Below are 21,767 nucleotides of genomic sequence, written 5' to 3' on the forward strand. Positions count from 1 at the left end.
AGTGCTTACATTTCTTTTCCTCTGACTTCACATGCTTTCAGGGACCTGAATAAATATAAATTTGATATATGCTACTTGTGAAAGGCTGTCTGCTTACTCCCTAGAGAAATAGCTGTTTCAAAAGTATCAACCACTGGTAAAACTGCCATGTGTTAAGGGTCAGCTCTGACCAGCCATTGAACATTCTCTCTTCCATTTTCATGGCAACCTTATCCACTAGCTTTTATTAACCTTCTTCATCCAGTGAAGATTTAGCCCTAAGATAGGTCAAATAATTTTATAAGGCCAAACATCTAGCATAAGACAGAGCCAAGATTTAAATTCATGTTTGTTTTGCTATAAAGTCCATGCTCCTAATCACTAACATGTTTTTCTCACAGCTCTTATTCTGAACTGCTGCTAAGCCTGTTGAATTGTTGTATCATCTCAAGACTTTAATCAAACTCAGCATATTATGGTAATATCTAACATTTCCATTCAAAGACCAGTACTTAAATTTATAACAGTTTTATTCATAATAACCAAAAATTGGAAGTAACTCAAATATCCCTGTGCTGGTTAAGTTCATTTGTCAGCTTCGCTAGGCGGTATCCAGTTGTTAGGCCAAGCAAGCACTGTCCTGATTGTTACATGAGGACATTTTGTGGCCTTAAATCATTGGTCAGTTGATTGCATCTATGACTGATTACATCTACAGTCATCAAAGGAGATTGCTTTCAGCAATGAGAAAAGCCTCATCCAATCAGTTGAAGGCTTTAAAGCAGAACAGATAATTTAAGCAGTCAGAAAGGAGGATTTCTATTTCTACTTCAGTCAGCCAGCTTCTCCTGGGGAATTTATCAAAACTTTCATCACAGTTCTCAACCTGCAGCCTGCTTAGAAATAGGACTTGCCAATCCCCAGAGTCATATGAGCCAATTCCTATAATGTATCTGTTTCCCTGGAGATCCCCGACTAATACAATCAATCAACTGCAACTGTTGAATGGATAAACAACTTGTGGTATATCCAAACAATGGAATGCTACTCAGCAATAAAGGAGAGAACTACAATATAATCAACAGCATGGATGAATCTCAAAAATAGTGTGCTAAGTAAAAGAAGCCAGAACAAGCCGTTTATATGACATTCTCGAAAAGGTAAAATTCTAAATACAGAAAATAGATTAGTGACGGTTAGAGAATAGAGGGAGCAGAAATGGATTTATTACAAATGAACAAAAAGTAATGTTTGGGGTGATGGACATATTTTATATTTTGATTGTGGTGCTTCTTATATGACTTTATACTTTTGTCAAAATTTGTTGAACCACATACATTTAAAAAGATGGATTTTATTGCATATAAATCATACCTCAAATAAATAAATACATTTAAAATCCACAAAGAGATACTAGTAATCATTACCCAAACTCAAAATTAAAGACTTACAATACTAAGTATTTGTAAGGATATGGAGGAACCAGTACTTTCAGACACCACTGATGGGAGTGTAAATCGATACTATCACACTGAGAAACTGTCTACTAAATGGAAGATTCACAACCGATGAATCAGCAGTCCATTCTTAAGTTTATGTCCAATAGAAATACATTCACAAAAATGTTCATAGAAGTATTATTCAAAACAGCCGTGTATGAATACAACCCAAATATCATCAACTTAAGAATGTATAACTAAATCATGGTGTATTCTATAATGTGATACTATACAGAAACAAAATCAACTACAGCTACATCGAATAACATAGATAAATTTCACAAACATAAAGTTAAATTAAAGAAGCCAGACAAAACAACAACAAAAAAACATGAGTAGCATCTAGGGTTTAAGAGCTCACCCACTCCATGTCCTGCCTGGCCAAAATATAGCTAGGAAGCACTTCCAAATCTCTCCTACATGATTAGAGAACTGCAGTGATGTTACTGATCCTGTCTTGGTGTTAAGGGACCAGTTCCTGGCCTCCCTGTTTTGCTTTTGCATTTCTACCTATTCTGTCAATTCTACTTCTACTCCCCCTACACTCTGAAACTCCAGATTAGACTTGGGCAGAGTGTTGATCTCAAACCCCAAACTGACTGCAACACTCCACAACTTTTCCCTCTAATTTGGCCTTATTCCCTGTGCTCTGACCTTAACTTATATGCTCAGTTTCCTGCCCCTCTTTTCTGCAGCTCCCTGCCACTGGCCAGCTATGTCTGGCTGGGCTGTCCTTCCAAGTCCTTCAGCAACCACAGTGCCTGTAGCATCAAAGCAGGGGAAAGCAGGAGGCATTTGGGATTGGAAGGAGCTGCTGCCTACTGCTTTGACAAGATCAGTTCAGCCTCAATGCCCACAGAGAAGACTATGGGGTGGGTAGGTAACTGTGGTATTGTAATACTGTAGCCATGCACTGAGCACTTACTATGTGTGAGCTTTGTGTGAAGAACTTTATGAACACTGGTGCACTGCAGCCAACACAACAAAATATGTCCTCAGGCTCCATCTTTTTCTGATGAGAAAAAAGACTCAGAGTGGCCCAAGGGCTCTTGTAGTTAGGACATCAAAACTCCAGGGCAAGGTCTGTGGGGATTCAACACATCCCCCACTCCTCACTCCATAGTGAAAGTGAGTTATTTTACATAGCTGCCTACTCGATGGGGACAGACATTAAAGGTCATCAGACCTCCCCGATGGGGGGCGGGGGGGATGTACAAACGGTATCATAAACAAAGCATTAAAACTTCCCTCCTAAGATCACTGCTGGTAACAAATATCCCCAACCCTGTGTCACAAGACCCTTCCAAAACTCTGTTCTCACACGCTATGGAATGTCTATGGAATGCTCTCTGGAAACCCCTGCTCTTTGCGGAGTGCTAACTTCCATTTTTGCTGACAGGCTGCTGCTGTGGAAACATCTCCTGTTTGTAAGTTCGAATTAAACACATGGTTAACTCTGTGCCTGGCATGTTCTTTGGTCTTGGGGCTGAGCTGGGCTGGAACAGGGTCTCACTCCAATGGTCCTGCTCTTTACCAAATGGAATTCTCAGTATATGGGAAAAAAGCTGTAAGTACCCAAAACCCTGCACTGCTCTGGAGAGTTCTCAGAGCTGTATCCAGACAGCATTATCAATTCTGCTGGAGCAGACTCCAGACCTCTAGCACTGGCAGCAGCTCAGTGTCCACTGGATGTAGAATCTAATAAACCTCTGTTTAATTCCTTTACAATTGTTCAAATTTCTTAATCTTTCTTAGTGTCCTTTTCCTAAACTCTACAATGTAGACAGATTACCTACCCCAAAAAGTATATTATGGATTAGATAAGGTGATGGAAGTGAAAGGTTTGAACAGATTAAGCAAAATAAATGGTGATAATTTAATATGGATTCCATCTATATCCTCTATCCTCTACTTACTCTGTGGGAACAGGCTCACTCAGCCTAAACCAAAAGTCACACTGACCCCACAACCATGCCTCTTCCTTGCTTCCTCTCTCTTTGTCCATTAGTAATTGGCTCTTCAACCTCTCACTCTCCTCTATCTCTACTCCTGTCACTGCCTGTTCATTGTCTTTTCTCTTTCACCTCTTGTTAAGGTCTTTCTCTCTCCTTCCCCTTCAAAGTTGACTTTTTCCCCTTCCTTACCTTTCTCAGTCTTCTCATCAGATCTTGCTCTGGGACATTCCCTTTTTCAGGGTCTCAACCAACTAACATGTAGTATGTGTTGCCTATGTACAAATATCAAGGAGGTATATGAAGACGAGTAAGATACAGACCCTAGTACTCAGAATCATAATCTGGTGTGGGAGAGAGACCTAGGTACTACAGCCTGCCCCAGCTCATCCTACCCGCTCATCCCAAGGAGGAGTGACTTCTCCAGGCAACACCCCTTCACCTTCTGCTAGTCAGCCATGTTGTATAACAGATAAGCTTTTACCAGTTTGTCATACTACTATTCGAAATAGACCCCTCCTATGTCACATCAACCCTTTGTTCTTTCCAAAATCTTCCAATAAATTAATTTTCCGTAGTGTACTCAGGAGACAGGGTGGGAGGAGAGGACTCAGTCTTCTCTGTGGTCTTCTCACTTGTCCAGAGTAGGAATTATGGATTTAAATGCTTGTTTTGTTTTTTGTTGTTGTTGTTTTTGGAAACAATATTTTTCTACATCACAGAAAAAAATATATTGCCAGAATCCTAGACATGCAAGGATGGTGCAACATGAGAAAATCAATTAATGTAATATGCCATATTAACAAAACTAAGGTAAAACAACACATAACCATCTCAGTTGATACAGAAAGAGCATTTGACAAAACCCAGCACCTCTTTTCGATAAACACACTTACCATATGACCTGGCAATCTCACTTCTATGTATATACCCAAAGGAACTGAAAGCAGGATGTGAACAGATATTTGCACACAGATGTTCATAAAGGCATTAATCCCAAATGCCTAAAGATGGAAGCAATCCAAGGGTCCATTTACAGCTGAATGGATAAACAAAATGTGATATACAGTTACAATGGAATATTATGCAATTGTGAAAAGGAACAAAATTCTGGTACATATGACAACATGAATAAACTTTAAAGGCATCATGTGGAGTAAAATAAGCCAAAAACAAAAGTACAAATATTGTATAATCTCATTGATATAAAATAATTCAAATATGCAAATTCATAGAGCTAGAAACTAGAATACAGGGTACCAGAGGCTAGGGTGGGTATAGGGAATGGGAAGTTAATCCCTAATTGGTACAGAATTTCTGTTTGTGGTGATGGAAAAGTTTTGGTAATGAATGGTGGTGGTGGTAGCAGAACATCATGAATATAGTTAACACCAGTATATTATATTTGAATGTGGTTAAAAGAGAAATTTTAGTTTGTATATATGTTACTAGAATAAAAATGTTAAAAACCATAGGATTAGACAACAGAAACAGTGGTCCCTGTGTAAACTATGGACTATAATTAATAGTATAATTATATAATATTCTTTCATCAATGGTAATAAAGATGCCACACTAATGCAAAGTATTAATAATGGAAGAGGGAAGGATATGGGAACTCCATATTTTCTACATGATTTTTCTGTTAACCTATAACTTCTCTAACAAATAAAATTATAAATTTTAAAATGTGACAGAATAAGAGACCCTAGCTTGTTTGTAATTCATCTACTCATATAACCTTGGGAAAAAAAAAAAACAAGGAAATCAGGTAACAAGTCAATTTTATCAGTGAGAAAGTATTAGATGCCAGTGACTCTTTGACCTGCCAAGAGAAGGGTCTAAGCTCATAATTTGAGGTAAGATATGAGTGAAAAATAGCGGTACAAATTAACTTTGGACTTATGAATTTTGATATAATGCTCTTCCAAGAAGACCCTTTATCTTCTATCTTAATGTGAACCTGAACTCTAATCCATGAAGGAGATCATAGGGTTGACATTCACCCTTTTTGAGAAGAATAACTTCTTTTAATTCCTCTGATACTTTGAGTAATATACATTCATAGAGGAAGCTGTGACTTACAGGCAAAGTCTTTGGGAAAGAACTGGGGGAAGATCTGAAAACCTTGGGGAAAATATGAAGAAGAGAGAGCAGAGACTGAGATTTACAAGTAAAAATTCCAAATGTATCAGTCTGCGCCATTGCATGGAGTCTTAATCTAATTAATTCCCATTATTTCACCCTTTTCTGCCCCACCTACACCCTCTACCACATTGATCTTCAAAATCTCTAAAGTTCACTTTCAGCACTGAAGATCTCAATACCTATCATCGATCGGCACCTGGAGCAGGTACAGTTACTATGGTGAAAATATACTAACCAAAGGACCAAAGTAAGGTACATCTGGTAAGAATCACTGCCATTAAAACAGTGAGACTGTATTTGAAACAATACCCAGGTCCCATTTTTTATTATAGATGGCATTACTATCATACAGTCTTCTGAGTCAACTCTATTTTTTTTTAACTCAGCATACACAGCTGCAATGACAGCTATCTTCTAGTTTAGTACTGGCTATGTGAAAGGACTATAAAGGATGGATCATGAAAGTTATTTAGTTTAATCCTTACAACATCCCTATGCATAGGTACCATTACCATTATCCTCATTTTAAGGTAAAAAGAAATTGAGATGGAAAGTGTTGAGTGACTTGCCTGAAACTATACAGAAAGTCAGGAGGGAAGCCAGTATTCCAGTTCAGGTCCATGCTTCGAGTTCTAGTTCTGGCTCCAGAGTGCATGCTTTTTCTCCTGTAGCATGCTGTCTTAGTAAAGATGGCTGTATAAAGGAAGCAGGCACAGATAAGCACTCAATACATCATAAGTTGCCCCACCAACAACCAACAACATAACAGTCATACATAGACCCTGAAATTAAGTTAAACTGGAGAGATGTAAATACATTATGTCTTTCTCCTCTTTCCATTTTTAAGTAAAGCCACCTTCTCTATTATCATATTTAGAAAAAAAAAAAAAAGAGGGTTGGCAGCAACGCTGGAAAAACGAACAGCAAATGAAAGTTTTTTTAAGTGCCAGGTAGCAAAAGTCACCCAATCCTAATGTGGCCATAATTAAAGCAAGAGGCATTCCCAGGCCTGGCTTCACTTGATTCAACAAAGAATGTTTATATGTGCATACATTAGATTAAAAAAAAATCTTAATTCCTCTAATTGATAACTTCTATGCATATATATTTAAAGCACAGACTTAAACACATAAAGCTATGTCAGCTTGTTCTTAGCTTGTTCATCAAAAATTAACCATCCTAAGAACATCTTCTTGACCAAAAGGGGGATGTGAAAGGAAAGGAAATAAGCTACAGTGGCAGAGAGATTCCAAAAGGAGCCGAGAGGTCACTCTGGTGGGCACTCTTACGCACACTTTAGACAACCCTTTTTAGGTTCTAAAGAATTGGGGTAGCTGGTGGTAGGTACCTGAAACTATCAAACTACAACCCAGAACCCATGAATCTCGAAGACAATTGTATAAAAATGTAGCTTATGAGGGGTGACAATGGGATTGGGAAAGCCATAAGGACCACACTCCACTTTGTCTAGTTTATGGATGGATGAGCAGAAAAATAGGGGAAGGAAACAAACAAACAAACGGACAAAGGCACCCAGTGTTCTTTTTTACTTTAATTGCTCTTTTTCACTTTAATTATTATTCTTGTTATTTTTGTGTGTGTGCTAATGAAGGTGTCAGGGATTGGATTAGGTGATGAATGTACAACTATGTAATGGTACTATGAACAATCGAATGTACGATCTGTTTTGTATGACTGCATGGTATGTGAATATATCTCAATAAAATGAAGATTTAAAATAAAAAAAAGAAAAAAAAAAGAAAAAAATATTAACCATCCTAGTGTGATTGTGAAAGCCTTATGGATCACATTCCCTTTATCTAGTGTATGGATGGATGAGTAGAAAATGGGGACAAAAAACTAAATGAAAAATGGGGTGGGATGGGGGAGTTTTTTGGGTGTTCTTCTTCACTTTTATTTTCTTTCTTATTGTCACTTTTTCTGGTACAAGGAAAATGTTCAAAAAATAGATTGGGGTGATGAATGCACAACTATATGATGGTACTGTGAACAACTGATTGTACACTTTGGATGATTGTATGGTTCGTGTATATGTCTCAATAAAATTGAATTTAAAAAAAATTAAGTGTCCTAAATACAGTATGGTATCTTGAATTGGACACCAGGACAGGAAAAAAAAAAAAAAAGGATATTAGTGGAAAAACTGTTGAAATCCAAATAAAATCTAGAATTTAGTTAATAGTAAAGTGCCAGTGTTGGTTTCTTAGTTGTGACAAATCTGCCATAGTAATGTAAGATGATAACATTGGGGGCAACCGGATGAGGCATATACAGGAACTCTCTGTACTTTCTTTGCAATTTTTCTGTAACTCTAGAATTATACCAAAATAAAAAGTTTATTAAAATCATTAATGAAATTTTTTAAATATTATCTTTCATTACTTCCTTACATTTAAATGCAAGCTATGATAAAAATGAGACTAACTAGCATTGAAACCTCAAAACAAAATAGTGATCTACCAGTGCTCCTTTGCCAACTCCAGCGCTTTAAGTATCCTCTGTACCGCCTCTATTCAGGGTATACTGTACATGTGGCGCAGACTATGGTGCTTCAGATATTTTCTACAATTTTCTTTCTCATTATGAAAAAGTATACATCTAAAAAAAAAGGAAAAATTGTGAATAATTATGGTTCCCTAATTTATCCACTGAAATAAGAATACTGGTTTGTAATGATCGTTTCTATTAATTTTCCCCTCAGTGTCCATTACATCTCCCATATCACTGGATATCATCCAATCTAAAGAATATGTAATTACTTTCCAACTCTCCTTTCTACAGAAACTCAGTTATTTGGTATTTAATTGAACATGCCTCTTTAACCCTTAACCCAGTTCCTTTCTCCAGAGAAATTAGAAAGCCTTTATCAAACGTACAATTTCATAATGTCCTGTTGTATCAGCTGTTAAATAATCTCTTTCTAGTCGAAAAATAAGCTGAAAGTTTAACGTCAGTTAAGAGGAAAGATTTAGTCCTTGTTAAGTTTCAAATATTAAGAATCATTACTTAGAGTAAATTCATCTGAGAAGCAGAACTTTGCTGCAAATGGGACAAAAAAAGATGTTTTTCTAGAGCAGCAATGTCCAACAGAACTATAAGGTGAGCCACATATGAAATTTAAGCTTTGATAACCGCATTACAAAGCGTAAAAGGAAATAGATGAAATTAATTTTAATATTTTATTGAAGCCAGTATATTCAACATGTTATCATTTCAAAATGTAAGCCATATTTGACATTTTTTTTTTGGTATGGAGACTTCAAAATCCAGTGTATAGTTCATACTTAGACCACCCTTCATTTGGGACCAGCCACATTCCAAGCACCTGTGTGTGCCCTGGTGCAAAGGATTTCCTTTTAAAACGTTAAAAACTTCAGAACAGAATTAGAATGAGCCTCTGAGTGTCTATATCACATATCTTAGCTAATCAAGGTATGTATCATTTTAAATAGCTTTAGCTCCACTTTCTGAGGCAACCAGGTTTTGCATCAGATGGGTTAGACCCTCTGCAGGTTCACTACCAGACCTTGGGAACATTAATTAACATCTTCAAGCCTCAGTTTTATCCTACATAAAATGAGAATAACAACATATAACAATAACACTATCTACCGCAAAAAGTTGTGAAAATTAAGTGAGGTACTCTATACAAAGAACTTGAGATAGGGCTGACACCGGATTTAAAAATACACATTCAGTAAATGCTATTGTTATGTTATTATTATCTAGGTGAGTAGAAACATCTTCTCTGGTGGCTATTAGACAGACATCTAAGTGGCGATATCCAGTAGACAAGTGAGCATACGAAAAAAAATAAAATCAGGAGTGGAGCAATTCCCAAAGAAGATGTACTCTAGGCCATTTTTTCTGATCCAGGACCCAGTCCAAGATACCAGATTGCATTTGAGAAAACTAATTTTTGTTGACCAAGCTGGGAGATAAAATAGGTTTATGTGTCCAGCTCTGTGCTTTATTTATTTATAAATGTATACAAGTTAAGAGGTAGAGGAATTAAGAAGATAATTGTGTCCAAAATATATACTTATAAACATGCAGACTTGAAACAAGTGAAAGTAGAATTTGACCTCCAGACCTGGGAATGTCTTCATGTTTTAATTATGCCCAAGTTAAGATTGGGTAGGCGATGATATTTGGCATTTTAAAAAAACTTTCTTTCTTTACAGTGAGCCACATACCAGAATAACATTCTAGATCCCTTTTCTCGGGATTAAATTAAGGTGAATGGGATTCACATCTAAATTTATAATAGATAATCAGTTTCCATTATAATGAAACACACACACAAGATGACAACAAGCATTTAAATTGCAAATTAAAATGTTTGTTGTTCTCTGCTGGATTGTTCTCCCTCCTACTTAGTGCCATGTTGAAAGTCTCAATTTAGCACTTGCTCAGAAAGGCACACCCTGTCTGCCTGTTCTAACCGAGGTCTCTGCTATTATCCTCTCCCAAGGGACTCTGTTCTTCTCCCCATTGCTGGGGCAGATACTGGTATCTACTGCCTCCTTAACAACTGACTCACCGTTTTTGTTCAGGGCATCAATGTGCCCTCCTAAAATGCTCCATTTTCCACCCTTCCCCGGAGCTGGGGCAGCTGTGTGGCACAGTCCTGGCCCAACAGGCATAGGCAGAAGACTGCTGAGGCTTCTTTGGAAAGGGTTGCTTTCTTTATATAATTGCTCCCACTTCTTTCTGGTTTCTTTCCTCTTCCTTTTTATGGAATGCAGATGCAATGCTTAGAGATGCTTGGAAGTGCAATAGTCCCCTTTTGACCATAACAAGAGATACTGGCTAATGACGGCTGAGCAGAAAGAAAGGGCCTGTACACAGTGACGTCTCTGAGTTTCTGCATTAACCTGGAGTTTCCCACCTAATGCTACATGAAAAAAAGCCTCAATTGTTTAAGCCACGACCTTTAGGAGTCTCTATTACTTGCAGTATAACACAATCTTAACTAATATAAGTTCTTTTCTTCATTTGCAAGCATATACATTTACTTCCGCCATAACTATTTTCTTCATTAGATTGTGAGCTTCATGAAGGAAGGGACCAACATTTTTTTTTGTTCACCACTGGGCACCCAGCACCTTGCACAATGTCTGACCTAGTTGATTTTTCAGTAAAAATAGTTTTGGAAAGAATTAATGATACACAACATATGGAGTGAAATATTCATTGATTAAAACAAAACCAGAAAAGTAAGAGAAAAATTAAATGCGGCAACACAGAGGCCTCAGCTGCAGTGAGAATGAAAGGAGAGGGTTAGGGAGAGACAGCAAGTGAGAATGATCAATGTCAACAAGGAAGCAAAAGTTGGAGATCAGACCATCTTTTCTCTGTATATAAACTCCCTTTCTCCTCACATTCAGATTCTGCCCAGGATAACTCCAATAAAAATTGCTTGTTTCTAAACATATCCACCTTGTGGAGGATATGACACAAAATATCTACACAAGGGCAAAAGGGTGAAGTTATAATGATGGAGACCTGCCTTCTCTTCCCACAGCTCCTCCTCCCCTCCCTCACCTTCATGTACACACACACGCACACACACACACACACACACACACACACACATATACACATTGGCAAAAAACATCCAAGAAGAGGGCCTCTGTTTAACCCCTCCCTAAACAATCATCTCTAAATCTCTTAAGAATTTAATTCTATGGGATTGGCTTCCCACTATTCTATTTTCTGTCTGACAGGCACCAAGGAAACCCAGCCCCCTTGTTTTCCTTACTAATATCATCAGTTGTGTGTTGAACTGACCATTGTGGCTGCGAGTGAAGCTTTGATAATACTACAAAATGCTATGGTAGCTAAAATCATGCCCTATCTACCCCACTTCCTCCCTACTTCATCAATAGTGCTTTGCATATGCACCCCCACATGAGATATTTTAAATCTCAAGTCTAAGTAGAGTAATAAATTCTCCTAAGTAACTGGTTTATTTGGGCACTTTTGAATAATCTCTCAAAATTAAGAAGAGATTATCCTATACTGAAGGGTAATACTTAAAATATTTAACATCCAATATGCCATGGTAGCAATCAACTGAAAATGACACTCCTCTAAACTAGTAGCACACTCATCCAGTGCAGAATAGCTGAGTTTCCACCTGCTTGTGATGCTACTCAAGGACACATGCGTAGCCCATGCTCTTTTGCTAGCTATCACACTCCTGAGAAGTACTGGGCACATTTTGTGACTGAATCCTGTGTACAGCTTGCCTGGTGTGAAAAGACGGCAATCTAATGCATGGAAACAAGTTGTTTTTTAATGCTTGAATATTGTTTACAAATGTTTTATAAATTTCATTCCTTACTTAGTTTTCTACTGCTGTAGAATGAACTATCACAAACGTAGCAGCTTAAAAGAATACACGTTTATTACCTCACAGTCTCCATAAGTCATGAGCCCACCCATGGCTTAGCTTTAATTGGGCCCTATACTTATGATCTCACAAGGCTGCCGTCAGTGTGTCAGTCAGCCAGGACTGGAGTTTCCCCTGAAGCTCAGGTTTCCTCTTCCAAGCTCACCTTGTTTTTTCTGGTAGAACTCATTTCCTTGCAGCTGCAGAGCTCATGGCAGCCTGCTTCTTCAAGGCTAGCAGAACAGCTTCTCTGATCCCTGGGAAGGCCTAAATCCTCAGGTCAGTGGTTGCCTTGTTAGGTCAGGCCCACCCAAGATAATTTGCTTTTGATTATCTCAAAGTCATTCTGATTAGGGTCTTTAAGTATATCTGCAAAATCTCTTCAGCTTTGCCATATAATGTAACCTAGTCACAGGAGTGACATTCATCTTATTCACAGGTCCTGCCAACATGCAAGGGAGGCACATAGGGTGTGTACAAGAATCTTGGGAACCATCTTAGAATTCTTTCTACCACACTTATATCTGCACTTTTGTTGGATTCTGGAGAACAAAAAGTACTATTATCTGAGATGGCAGATACTTGTTGCCAATTAAATGCTGAACCATAATATGTTTTCAAATTCAACAGACCAAGGTATAGGGTGGGTAAGACACTAGATATAATGCAGCTTTATTCTTGCACTGTTTTAAATGAGCATTTTTGCATTTCAGAAATTATTTACATTGCCTTTATATATGTAAATCAAATACCTGTGGCATTTTTTTTAATTTTTATGTTGAGTCAGCTCTCAAGGTCTTCCAGGAATTATACCTCAGGCATTTTGATAGTAAATGCAAAGTGAGGATTTTAACTGATCAAAATGAATAGGTATAACCAATTCACAGCTCCAAGAAATGGCCATACTTTTTCTACATGGAGAAATGAAACCTCACAGAGTGGCCTGCTTATTTATGCTCAAAATTTCTGTGGAAAATGACCAATCTGTGCAGATTGCTGCTTGTGATTATCCTAACCAATGTTTTAAAAATCACTAATCACCATTCATAAATTTATGCATATATTACAAGAAATCGCTTCATCTATTTTCTGTTTGCTGAAAATAATGGAGCATCCTGGACTAGAAGTAGTCTCTTAGTTATCAAGGCAACAAGGATACAAGTAAGCCTCTGAATAGTGCACTAGAGCAACCTCTGTCCCTTGGCTCTGACAGAATCAATGCAAACAGTGCCCAAACAAACGAATTGCATCATTTTTCCCAGTAACGGGACAAGAAAGGTCCCCATAGTTCTTCATAAAAGGAATCCTGCATGATATACCTGTAACATAGCTATATAACACAGGTATGTCTACCTATAATGGACCCTTGGTCCTCTCTAAGGGAAGATACAACCACAGAGAGTATAGATGTTCCTTACATAGAAGGTAGGTACTAATGTCAGGATGTGTATTAGAGACTGCTGTTTATGCCCACTATACATTTCTTCCTCTTACCTTAGTAACTGAACTCCTATTTTAGAATGAGGTGTCAAGTGCCCTGCTAAGAAGCTACATTTTCTATCATAACTTTCAGCTAGAAATTATCAATGAGATCTGGATTACTGTCTGGGATTCATGGAAGGGCTCTTACAAAAGGAGCAGAGAGTAGTACATGTCCTTTTCTGTCCTTACCCTCCTTTCCTCTTGCTTCCTGCCTGTAACATGGATTTGATGTCTGGAAATACAGCAGCCATTTTGGATGGACAAGAACAAATTTCAAGAATGGAAATCACATATTAAGGAAGGTGGACCTAAAATGTAGACCAAGGCTAAGTCTCGATTGAAACCATAAAGCTTCCATACTGCCCCCAGACTGCTTCTCTCTAGAATTCTTATGTGAGGGAGAAATACATTTCCATCTTGCTTAGAGCACCGCTCTTTTCAGTCTCTGTTAATAGCTATGTAATGTAAGTTTCTGACTGAAACAAAGTATGGAATAAAAATCTCAAAATGTCAAGATTATCTTTGAAAATCCTTTGAGTCTGCCATAAAATACAATAAAGTAGTTCCCGTATGGTGTATTGAGGCACAAAGCATGAATGAATTATAGGCAAGTGGAGCTGCTGAGCCTTTAATTCTTGGAGTCAGTCAAGAAAATAGACTAAATTAGGCTCTCTTCTTCCATTATTTTAAATTAGTAGTTGCCTTTCAGAAATTATCTACATTATCTTCAGCGATTGTAATTCAGAAATCAAAAAGTATGTGTGCTCTGAAATGAAAAATATCAGGAAGCACCAGTGTATACAATCCTGACTGTAATATGTATGTGCACATGTATATGAAATTACTGTGTATGATTCCATCTTCACCTTTCATAGTTAATTTCATGACTTCCTCTAACTGTAACAGTTAACCTTGTTAAATTTAATTACCATTACAATTATTTCTTCAAAGCTGTTGAACAAGTCATCAGCACTGACAACCTGACCACCAGAACAGAGTATTTCATTCGCAATTATTGAGAATACCTTGAAAACATTCACCCCTTCTCCTAGGTTTTGGACTGAGCTAAGTTTGGTTACAACCTGATGGTATGTGTTCATTGAGCAGAATTATAATAGTTTCAATACTATTTAAATTGCTCTTTATCTTATCTTTATTCTTTTTCTTTCTCTTGTATGTGACACAACTCTATTATATGTCCAAAATTGAGAAAAGCCATTTGCTGCCCTGTGGTTTTGTCAAGATATGGGCAAGTGGAGCTCCAAGAAGAATGGCAGGCAAAGGGGATCTGGAACTCAGACTTCCCCCAAAGAATGTTACCATGTTGCTAAGCTATATAGTGTATCTTAACAACCAGAGAATCATACAGGCTTCTTGGAGTGAGAGTGGGAGAAACTGGAGAGAGATAGCTATAGTCTTTTGGAAGCATTAGACATTAGGCTATCCCTGCCAATTAAAAATTCTCAGCTCAGGTGCAAAGTTTTAAGGAAATCAAAGAAAACTCTGTCTAGACGCATTACAAGGCTAGAAGGCTATCAACAGTCTTGGGTTCCTGCCATTCAGATCATCCGCTTTTCAAACTGTCCTCAGGTATAGTTTTAAATTCATCTTTAAAGTCATTTTCAAAAATTTAGGTATGATTTAGTGAATGAACCTCAGGTTCATTTTCTTTTCAAGACAATGTAAAAGCAAAATAAGTCTGTTTTAAGGAAACCGGGTATTATCTTTTAAAGAAAAACACCTATTTTTAAGGGGATCATATAAAAAAATATGGCAGGTTTGCAGGATAAGACATTTATTCCATGGAAAATATTTCATTTCAATTTAACAAATATTTATTGAGCATACATGATGTGATAGTCAATGATCTAGGTGCTAAGTCTATAGGGATGAAAAACTTGGCGAGAGCATTGCTTGCTTGACTATTATGTCCTATTGAGAGAAGCAGAAAACAAGTAAATGTAAAAAATAATGTCAGGAAGCTATGTACAATATGAAGACAGCTTAAGAAGGGTAATGGATAGAAAATGATCTAGGCTGGGATGATGGTGAGTGTCACTTTAGAAAGGGTGTTAGGAGAACTTTTGGAGAATGTTATTTAGACAGAGAAATGAATGAAGTGAGGGGCGAGGAAGTCATGGAAGATCTGAGTGGAGGACATCCCAGGCTAGGAACTAAGCAAGCAAAAAATCACTCAGTATTTATTGCCTAAATAATAATCTTTACATCTCTAGGAATGCATAGAAACTTACAGCTATTCTTCATTAATTAGATATTGCATTCTTCCTTTGTAAGCATATATTTTACATTTATGCTATTTGAACTAAGAATATTAATATTTAATACAGATTTACATTGTATTTTCTAAGTAACAATGGCCAGAATAAGGGCTAGGTGAATTAATAATTTTTCAAAAGCCACCTATTTTGAGAATTTGGTTATGGTAATTTAGTCTAAATAAAATTCAATAATTCACTAATACATAGGTAGATTCAAGAAGCAATTGGAAAGGAAATATTGCTTCCAGAAATATTTACACAATACCCTGAATGGTGAGTACTAATTTGAATTAAATTTTCCCACAGATTTACCTTTAGGCAGGTTTTTCTTTTCCTCTTCAGAGTGAAAGCAGTAGCATCACAATTAAAATAGAGTTATAAATGGAATTCAGCTACTTTCACTCAGTACCCCTCTTGGATATATTCTCCAAGTCAGGAGATCTCAGCCTAGGTTTTCAACAGATGGGTAGTGAAGTGAGAACCAAGCTATTTATTATTAATAGTAGTTGAAATGCTCGTATTTGCAAATTTACTTTTTGAAGAAATTAGTACAAATAAGAGTGAGTTCTCTGATATTGTCTCTTGCATTTAGTTGCAAAACCACATGCTAATCTAACTGGAAAGGATGGAGTTAGAAGCAGCTTATATGGCTCTTCTGAGCAACAGTTACTTTTTATCTGGTGATTGTAAATTTTTTTTTAGTACCTTGCTTTCCTCCAACTTTGAGATGTATTCTTTAAAATCAGAACATGTAATAGGAATGTGTCTTCCATATGAACATCATCCCTTGTGTATTCTGATGAGGAAAATAGACTGAGAACTGCTGCTCTACACTATAGAGCAAATACCTATTAAGCTAAAACACAGGAAACAAGTATGTGGCTTTATTTATTTTGCTTTGGATATTCTTTTGTACACCTATTGTTAATCACATGACTATATTTGGGCCCTGATAAATAATCCAGGGCATATTTGAAGAAATAACCATAACTTTATTTCAGTCTGCAGAACCCATCCATGATACCCATTAGCTAGTTTTGAATTGATAGGTACCTTTAACATTAATTTCAGCAAAAATTTTAGTGACTTCATTACAAAATAAATGAGATTTTTGATTTTCCAATAAAGACAGCATGTATTTATCAAAGTATAAAAAATTTATCACCTGGTCTCCACTTCTATTAATTCCTTATTTTAAAAATCTTTTCTTTTAATATTTCACTCATGTTTTGTAAAAAAAAAAACAAAAAAAATCCCTTTTTTATGAGGATGAGTGATCCTTTTGTTTTTTCCCCTAGTTTATAAATCTTAAAAAAATACAGACTAAACTCAATGTGTGTCATAAAGAGAAATCTCAATGTGTAAATATTATTCCAACTCATGGGCTTTGGAAAGATATCCAGTAATAATAATCAGTCAATTAAACAGTGTTGAAATCAATATAGGCCTGAGGTGGAAGAGAAAGATGTGGATCATTATTAATATTAAACACCAACTTTACTTTTCTTTGGGTTTGAGGTAGTTTTATTTTTCAATCATTAGCTCATTGGCTAGAAAAATTCAAAGTACATCTTGGTCCTGAGTTATCCATGTATTACATTTCTGAAAATTAAAGTTTAAATCAGACTGTCAATAGAAATAGAATAGAGAGTATAGAATTTTAAATGATATATATGGATAAAATATTTACACAGTGCCATTATTCCTTTAACATTATGTTAATCTTTCCAATACAAGCAATAAAAGGTCATAACATCAGACTATTAAAGCACAGCAGCAAGATGCATTTCAGACTTCTGAGAAGCACTGCTATTTTTGCAAGAGGAAGAAGAATAATTCTTTGCTTTCTTTGCTTGTTGACTTTTTTATACCAGAATTTAAAGAGTATATCAACCTAACAAAAAAGAATTGATATGGGACAGACACGCACATTAGAATAACTGAATATTCCAGTCGATTCCCTCAGGTTACAGTTGAGCAAACCAAAACCTAGGAAATAAAGCCACTCATCTGTGGTCCCTTTACTGATTAAACTGGAATAAAAAATCCCATTTTTTACTTTAGTTTAGTGTCCTTTCCACCCTCCAGGTTGCCTACTATGCCCTCCCCCCATCATACAGATAAAAAGTCAATCTATTGATTTGACTGTATAAAAGGTCCCACACAGAAAGAACAATGAATAAGTTGAAGGTTTGAGTTATAAAATGAAGTTGGAACTAAATCCTTGTGGTATTCATAGGAAGCAATAAGAAAATATATTTTTGTTAGATAATAGAATTTTCTGAATTAAAAATGTTTAAACATATTTTATTCAACCTAGAATACTTTTAGCATTTCTGTATATCAAGCTGAAATTCCTGAAAATCAGATATTTTGTGACAACAGAGCTGGTAATTTACATACCATACACTCTGAAAACATACCCTGAAAAACTTGAACAGATTGCTCTGATCTAAAAAGATAACCATGAACTAAAAATATCTTCCCCAACCACCCAACAAATTTTTGAGATCAATTTCTAGAATGTGGAACTGTCTTGACACTGTAAATTATTCTGTCAAAAAAAGAACAAAAACTTCCCTTACCAAAGATGAAAATGAAATGTGTATTTCCCTATACTGCTACAATGAAAAAACTTTCCAGATACAATAGGATATATAGAACAAACACCAGATAAACATCCTTCTTAGATTTTGAGAGTAATTACTGTTTTCAGGGAAGTTTAAATAACTCTTTTCTATTTTCTTAATCTGGAAATTTTCTTTCCCACAAGGCCATAAATTTTCCAAAAGCCATAAGCATCATTTCATCCCCTAGGCTGACAACACTGTAGGTGTCTAATAAATGTTTGCTAAATGACTGAAGGAACATCATCAAATATTATTGAATATTGCAAACAACTATATGCCAAAGGCTTTCCAGTTTTATCATCCATAGATCTAATGTCATTCTTTTACTACTAGATTTTTTTTCTCCTTTAGATTTTACCATCCTCTCAGAAGATGATACATATGCAAGAGGCCGTTTTTCTTAAAATTCAGTGTGACAGGTCCTTATCAAAAAGTAATTTAATATAAAGTTCATTTGTAGATATTGTATTTTAAAGCCATCATTTTAATTTGCTACATCAAAATTGATAATAACCATATAATGTAATTTCTGTTGGTAAACCAACAAAGCACAATTAAATATAGAATATATTTTAAGTTTCTCACAAATGTTTTGATTTTTCCAGGAAGAAATATTTTCTGTTTCTCTCTGTGCCTATATCGATTTCAATATGTACCAAAGTTTGGTCCAAAATAAAGTAGCCTCACATTGCTGTGGCTCGAGAAAAAATTTCAGTGCAAAGCAAAAAGATGGAAAATCATCAAGAATCTCATGCCAGAACTATTGTGATTCTGTGATTTCAGGGTCTGAGCACATCTGGAAGTGAGGCTAATCGGTGCAGTAGACCCCAAGAATTTCTGTGCCAGCAGTGCAGAGTGGGAAACCAACACCCCATGAACACGAACCTCAAATCCCGACCACTGCTCTTCCGTTTGGGAGCAAAGGCCACTCTATTATGGATAGAAATGGAAGCTGTTTTCTAGTCAGGCACACTCCTCATCCCAGACGCGTCTGCCACATAAAAGGTAAGGGAATTCAAGGCCCCCGAATGTCTCTCTCTTCCACGCTTGTGCTACTTGATGATTTTTCTGGGTAAACACAAGGGTGCTATTCAAAATATTTAACCATTGCTAAGGCACGGGCATTGATGACCCGGCCCAGATGCCAGAACTATGGATTGCTTGATTGTTAGGAGAGGGCCTTGGAGATGGATCGAAGTGGCCCAGGGAGTGGTGGCCATTCAGGGAGATCGGGACAGCAGCTATTTACCAACTGGTGTCAAAGTATTTCAGTATTTTAAGAATTAGCACAGACATGCTGGCAGGTACATGCAAAATATCCAGCCTTGGAGAAGCACTTATTTTTACCCTGCCTTTCTCTCTCTCTCTCTCTCTCTCTCTCTCTCTCTCTCTCTCTCTCTCTCACTCTCTGTCTCTCTCCTCCATATCTTTCTCTTTCTCTCTCTTCCTTTCTCACCCTCCCTCCCTCACTTCCCTTCTTCCTTGCTACTTTCCTTCTTTCCTTTTACTTTAACTTTATGCCATAGACGTCTTGGAAATTAAAGTAGACAACAATGAGAGGCAGTACAAGTTAGCTCGGAATGAAGAAGTGTATACCATTTACACATATTTCCAGTTGGTACAGATAAAAAAAAAAACAATAAACAAAGGAAGAGGGAAAGTGTACTGCTATTTTGAGAGGTAGATTATCAAGGTTACGATACACAGAAAACATGCAGAACTATTTGGACTTGATAGTGTGATGAAGGATTCCCCAGGACAAAGTAAGTGTGCGATACTCCACCCCACACCGAAGTAGCATATTTAAATAACTTGTTGGACCTAACATACATCTTCACACCATCTCAGAGATTCTAATATTTAAGGAACAGAGGAATCACTTCATAAATGAGAATCACCACCATAGTGAGCCCCATGATAGAAATATGTCATATCCTGTGGCGTATCGGGACAGAAAAATTGACACTAAAAACCCCTGACAGGGTAAAAGTGAACCATTCCTTGTTGGAACAAGGGCAGAGCCTGGAGGTAGGGAAGAGAATTAGGAGGCTCCTGCACTCATCCAGACATGTGAGGACCAATAGCTCCACTATGCTGCCGGCAATGGGACTAAGCAATGGCCCAACACAGGCTTGAGAGAGTTTCTAGGGAAAATTAAAAGGTCCTGGCAACTGACTTAGGAGAGAGCATGAAGAAGAGGAGCAAATCAAAGATGAACATTTCCTTCATTCCCTCCCAGTCCGCAGTTATCACACCTTTGTCTGAAAGAATATGCTGTGTTTGATGAAACAGAAAAGCAGGGAGGGAGAAGGTGAGATCATTTCATTCAGCGAGTATTTATTCAATCGCTAATACATATTGATCTGTGTTCTAGACATGGGAGATATAGCCATAAAGAAGAAGAAAAAAGTCCTTACCCTCACAGGGCTTAAATTCTAGTCAGAATGAGTTAGACACAAACAAATCAGTTCAGTGGTAGGGCAACTTCATGTGTAGTGACACCAGGCATCCAAATGGAAATGAGCTGCCCACAGGTGGGAATCTGTGCCTGGATCTTAAATGGGAAGTCAGGAATTAGATGTACATTTGGAAGCCATTAATATAGAGGTAATATTTAAAGGCATGAATATGTGTCATCTCTTTATTCATTCTGTCATCTAACTAGCCAGCCAACCAGCCATTCATTCATTCATTCAACTAATATTTATTTGGAGTGACAATAGAAGCAAAAGTTTGGCCTTTGGAGCCAGAATGCCTGGCTGACTGGCTGGTCAACCAACTCATTAGCTATTTGATCTTTGTAAGCTCTCTGTTTCAGAGAGCTTTGTAGGCTCTCTGTTTTCAGCTCCTTCATCTGTAAAATGGTAATAACAATATCTTTATCATGGTTCAGCACATGAAGAAGGGAGGCAAAGGGAACAGCAAATACAAACACTGCACAGAGCGTTAGGAAATTTTAAGTACAGAGGATTGAAATGCCTGTTATGGAGCACACAAGGGGGAAGGGATAATGGGGAGTGAGGGTAGAGAAGTAGGTAAGAGGCCAGATTTAAAAAGGCTCTGTATATTGTCCAAAGGAATTTATATCCCTTCATAGCCAAAGGAGATATCTACACTCATGGTTTTCACTTCCTCACCTCCAAGCCCCTCTTAAATCTGCTCCAGCCTGGCCTTTTCACCCACCATTCCACATAAACTGTGCTTGCTAAAGTTACTACTACCCTCCATTTTGACAAATGCAATGAGCATATCTCATTAAGGAAGCCCATGGTTGCAAGTAACAAAAAACAAACTAGCTTGTACAACAAAGAGGATCTACTGACTCAGGTAACAGGAAAGTTCAGAAATTAGGAGGGCTTCGGGTTTGGTTTGGTTTGATG

The 21,767-nt window shown here is 37.0% G+C and overlaps 1 protein-coding gene across 1 annotated transcript in view; it reads left to right on the top strand.

The window, feature by feature from the left end:
• C3H4orf17 (chromosome 3 C4orf17 homolog) overlaps positions 1 to 21,767 on the top strand; it is a 205,483-nt gene that overhangs the window by 138,661 nt on the left and 45,055 nt on the right. The window contains exon 3 of the mRNA XM_037830316.1: positions 19,171 to 19,392. Coding sequence (XP_037686244.1) covers positions 19,323 to 19,392 — 70 coding nt within the window. The 5' untranslated portion in view covers positions 19,171 to 19,322. The remainder of the gene's footprint in view (positions 1 to 19,170; positions 19,393 to 21,767) is intronic.

Source organism: Choloepus didactylus, chromosome 3 (assembly GCF_015220235.1).
Source record: "Choloepus didactylus isolate mChoDid1 chromosome 3, mChoDid1.pri, whole genome shotgun sequence".
Classification (NCBI taxonomy): domain Eukaryota; kingdom Metazoa; phylum Chordata; class Mammalia; order Pilosa; family Megalonychidae; genus Choloepus; species Choloepus didactylus.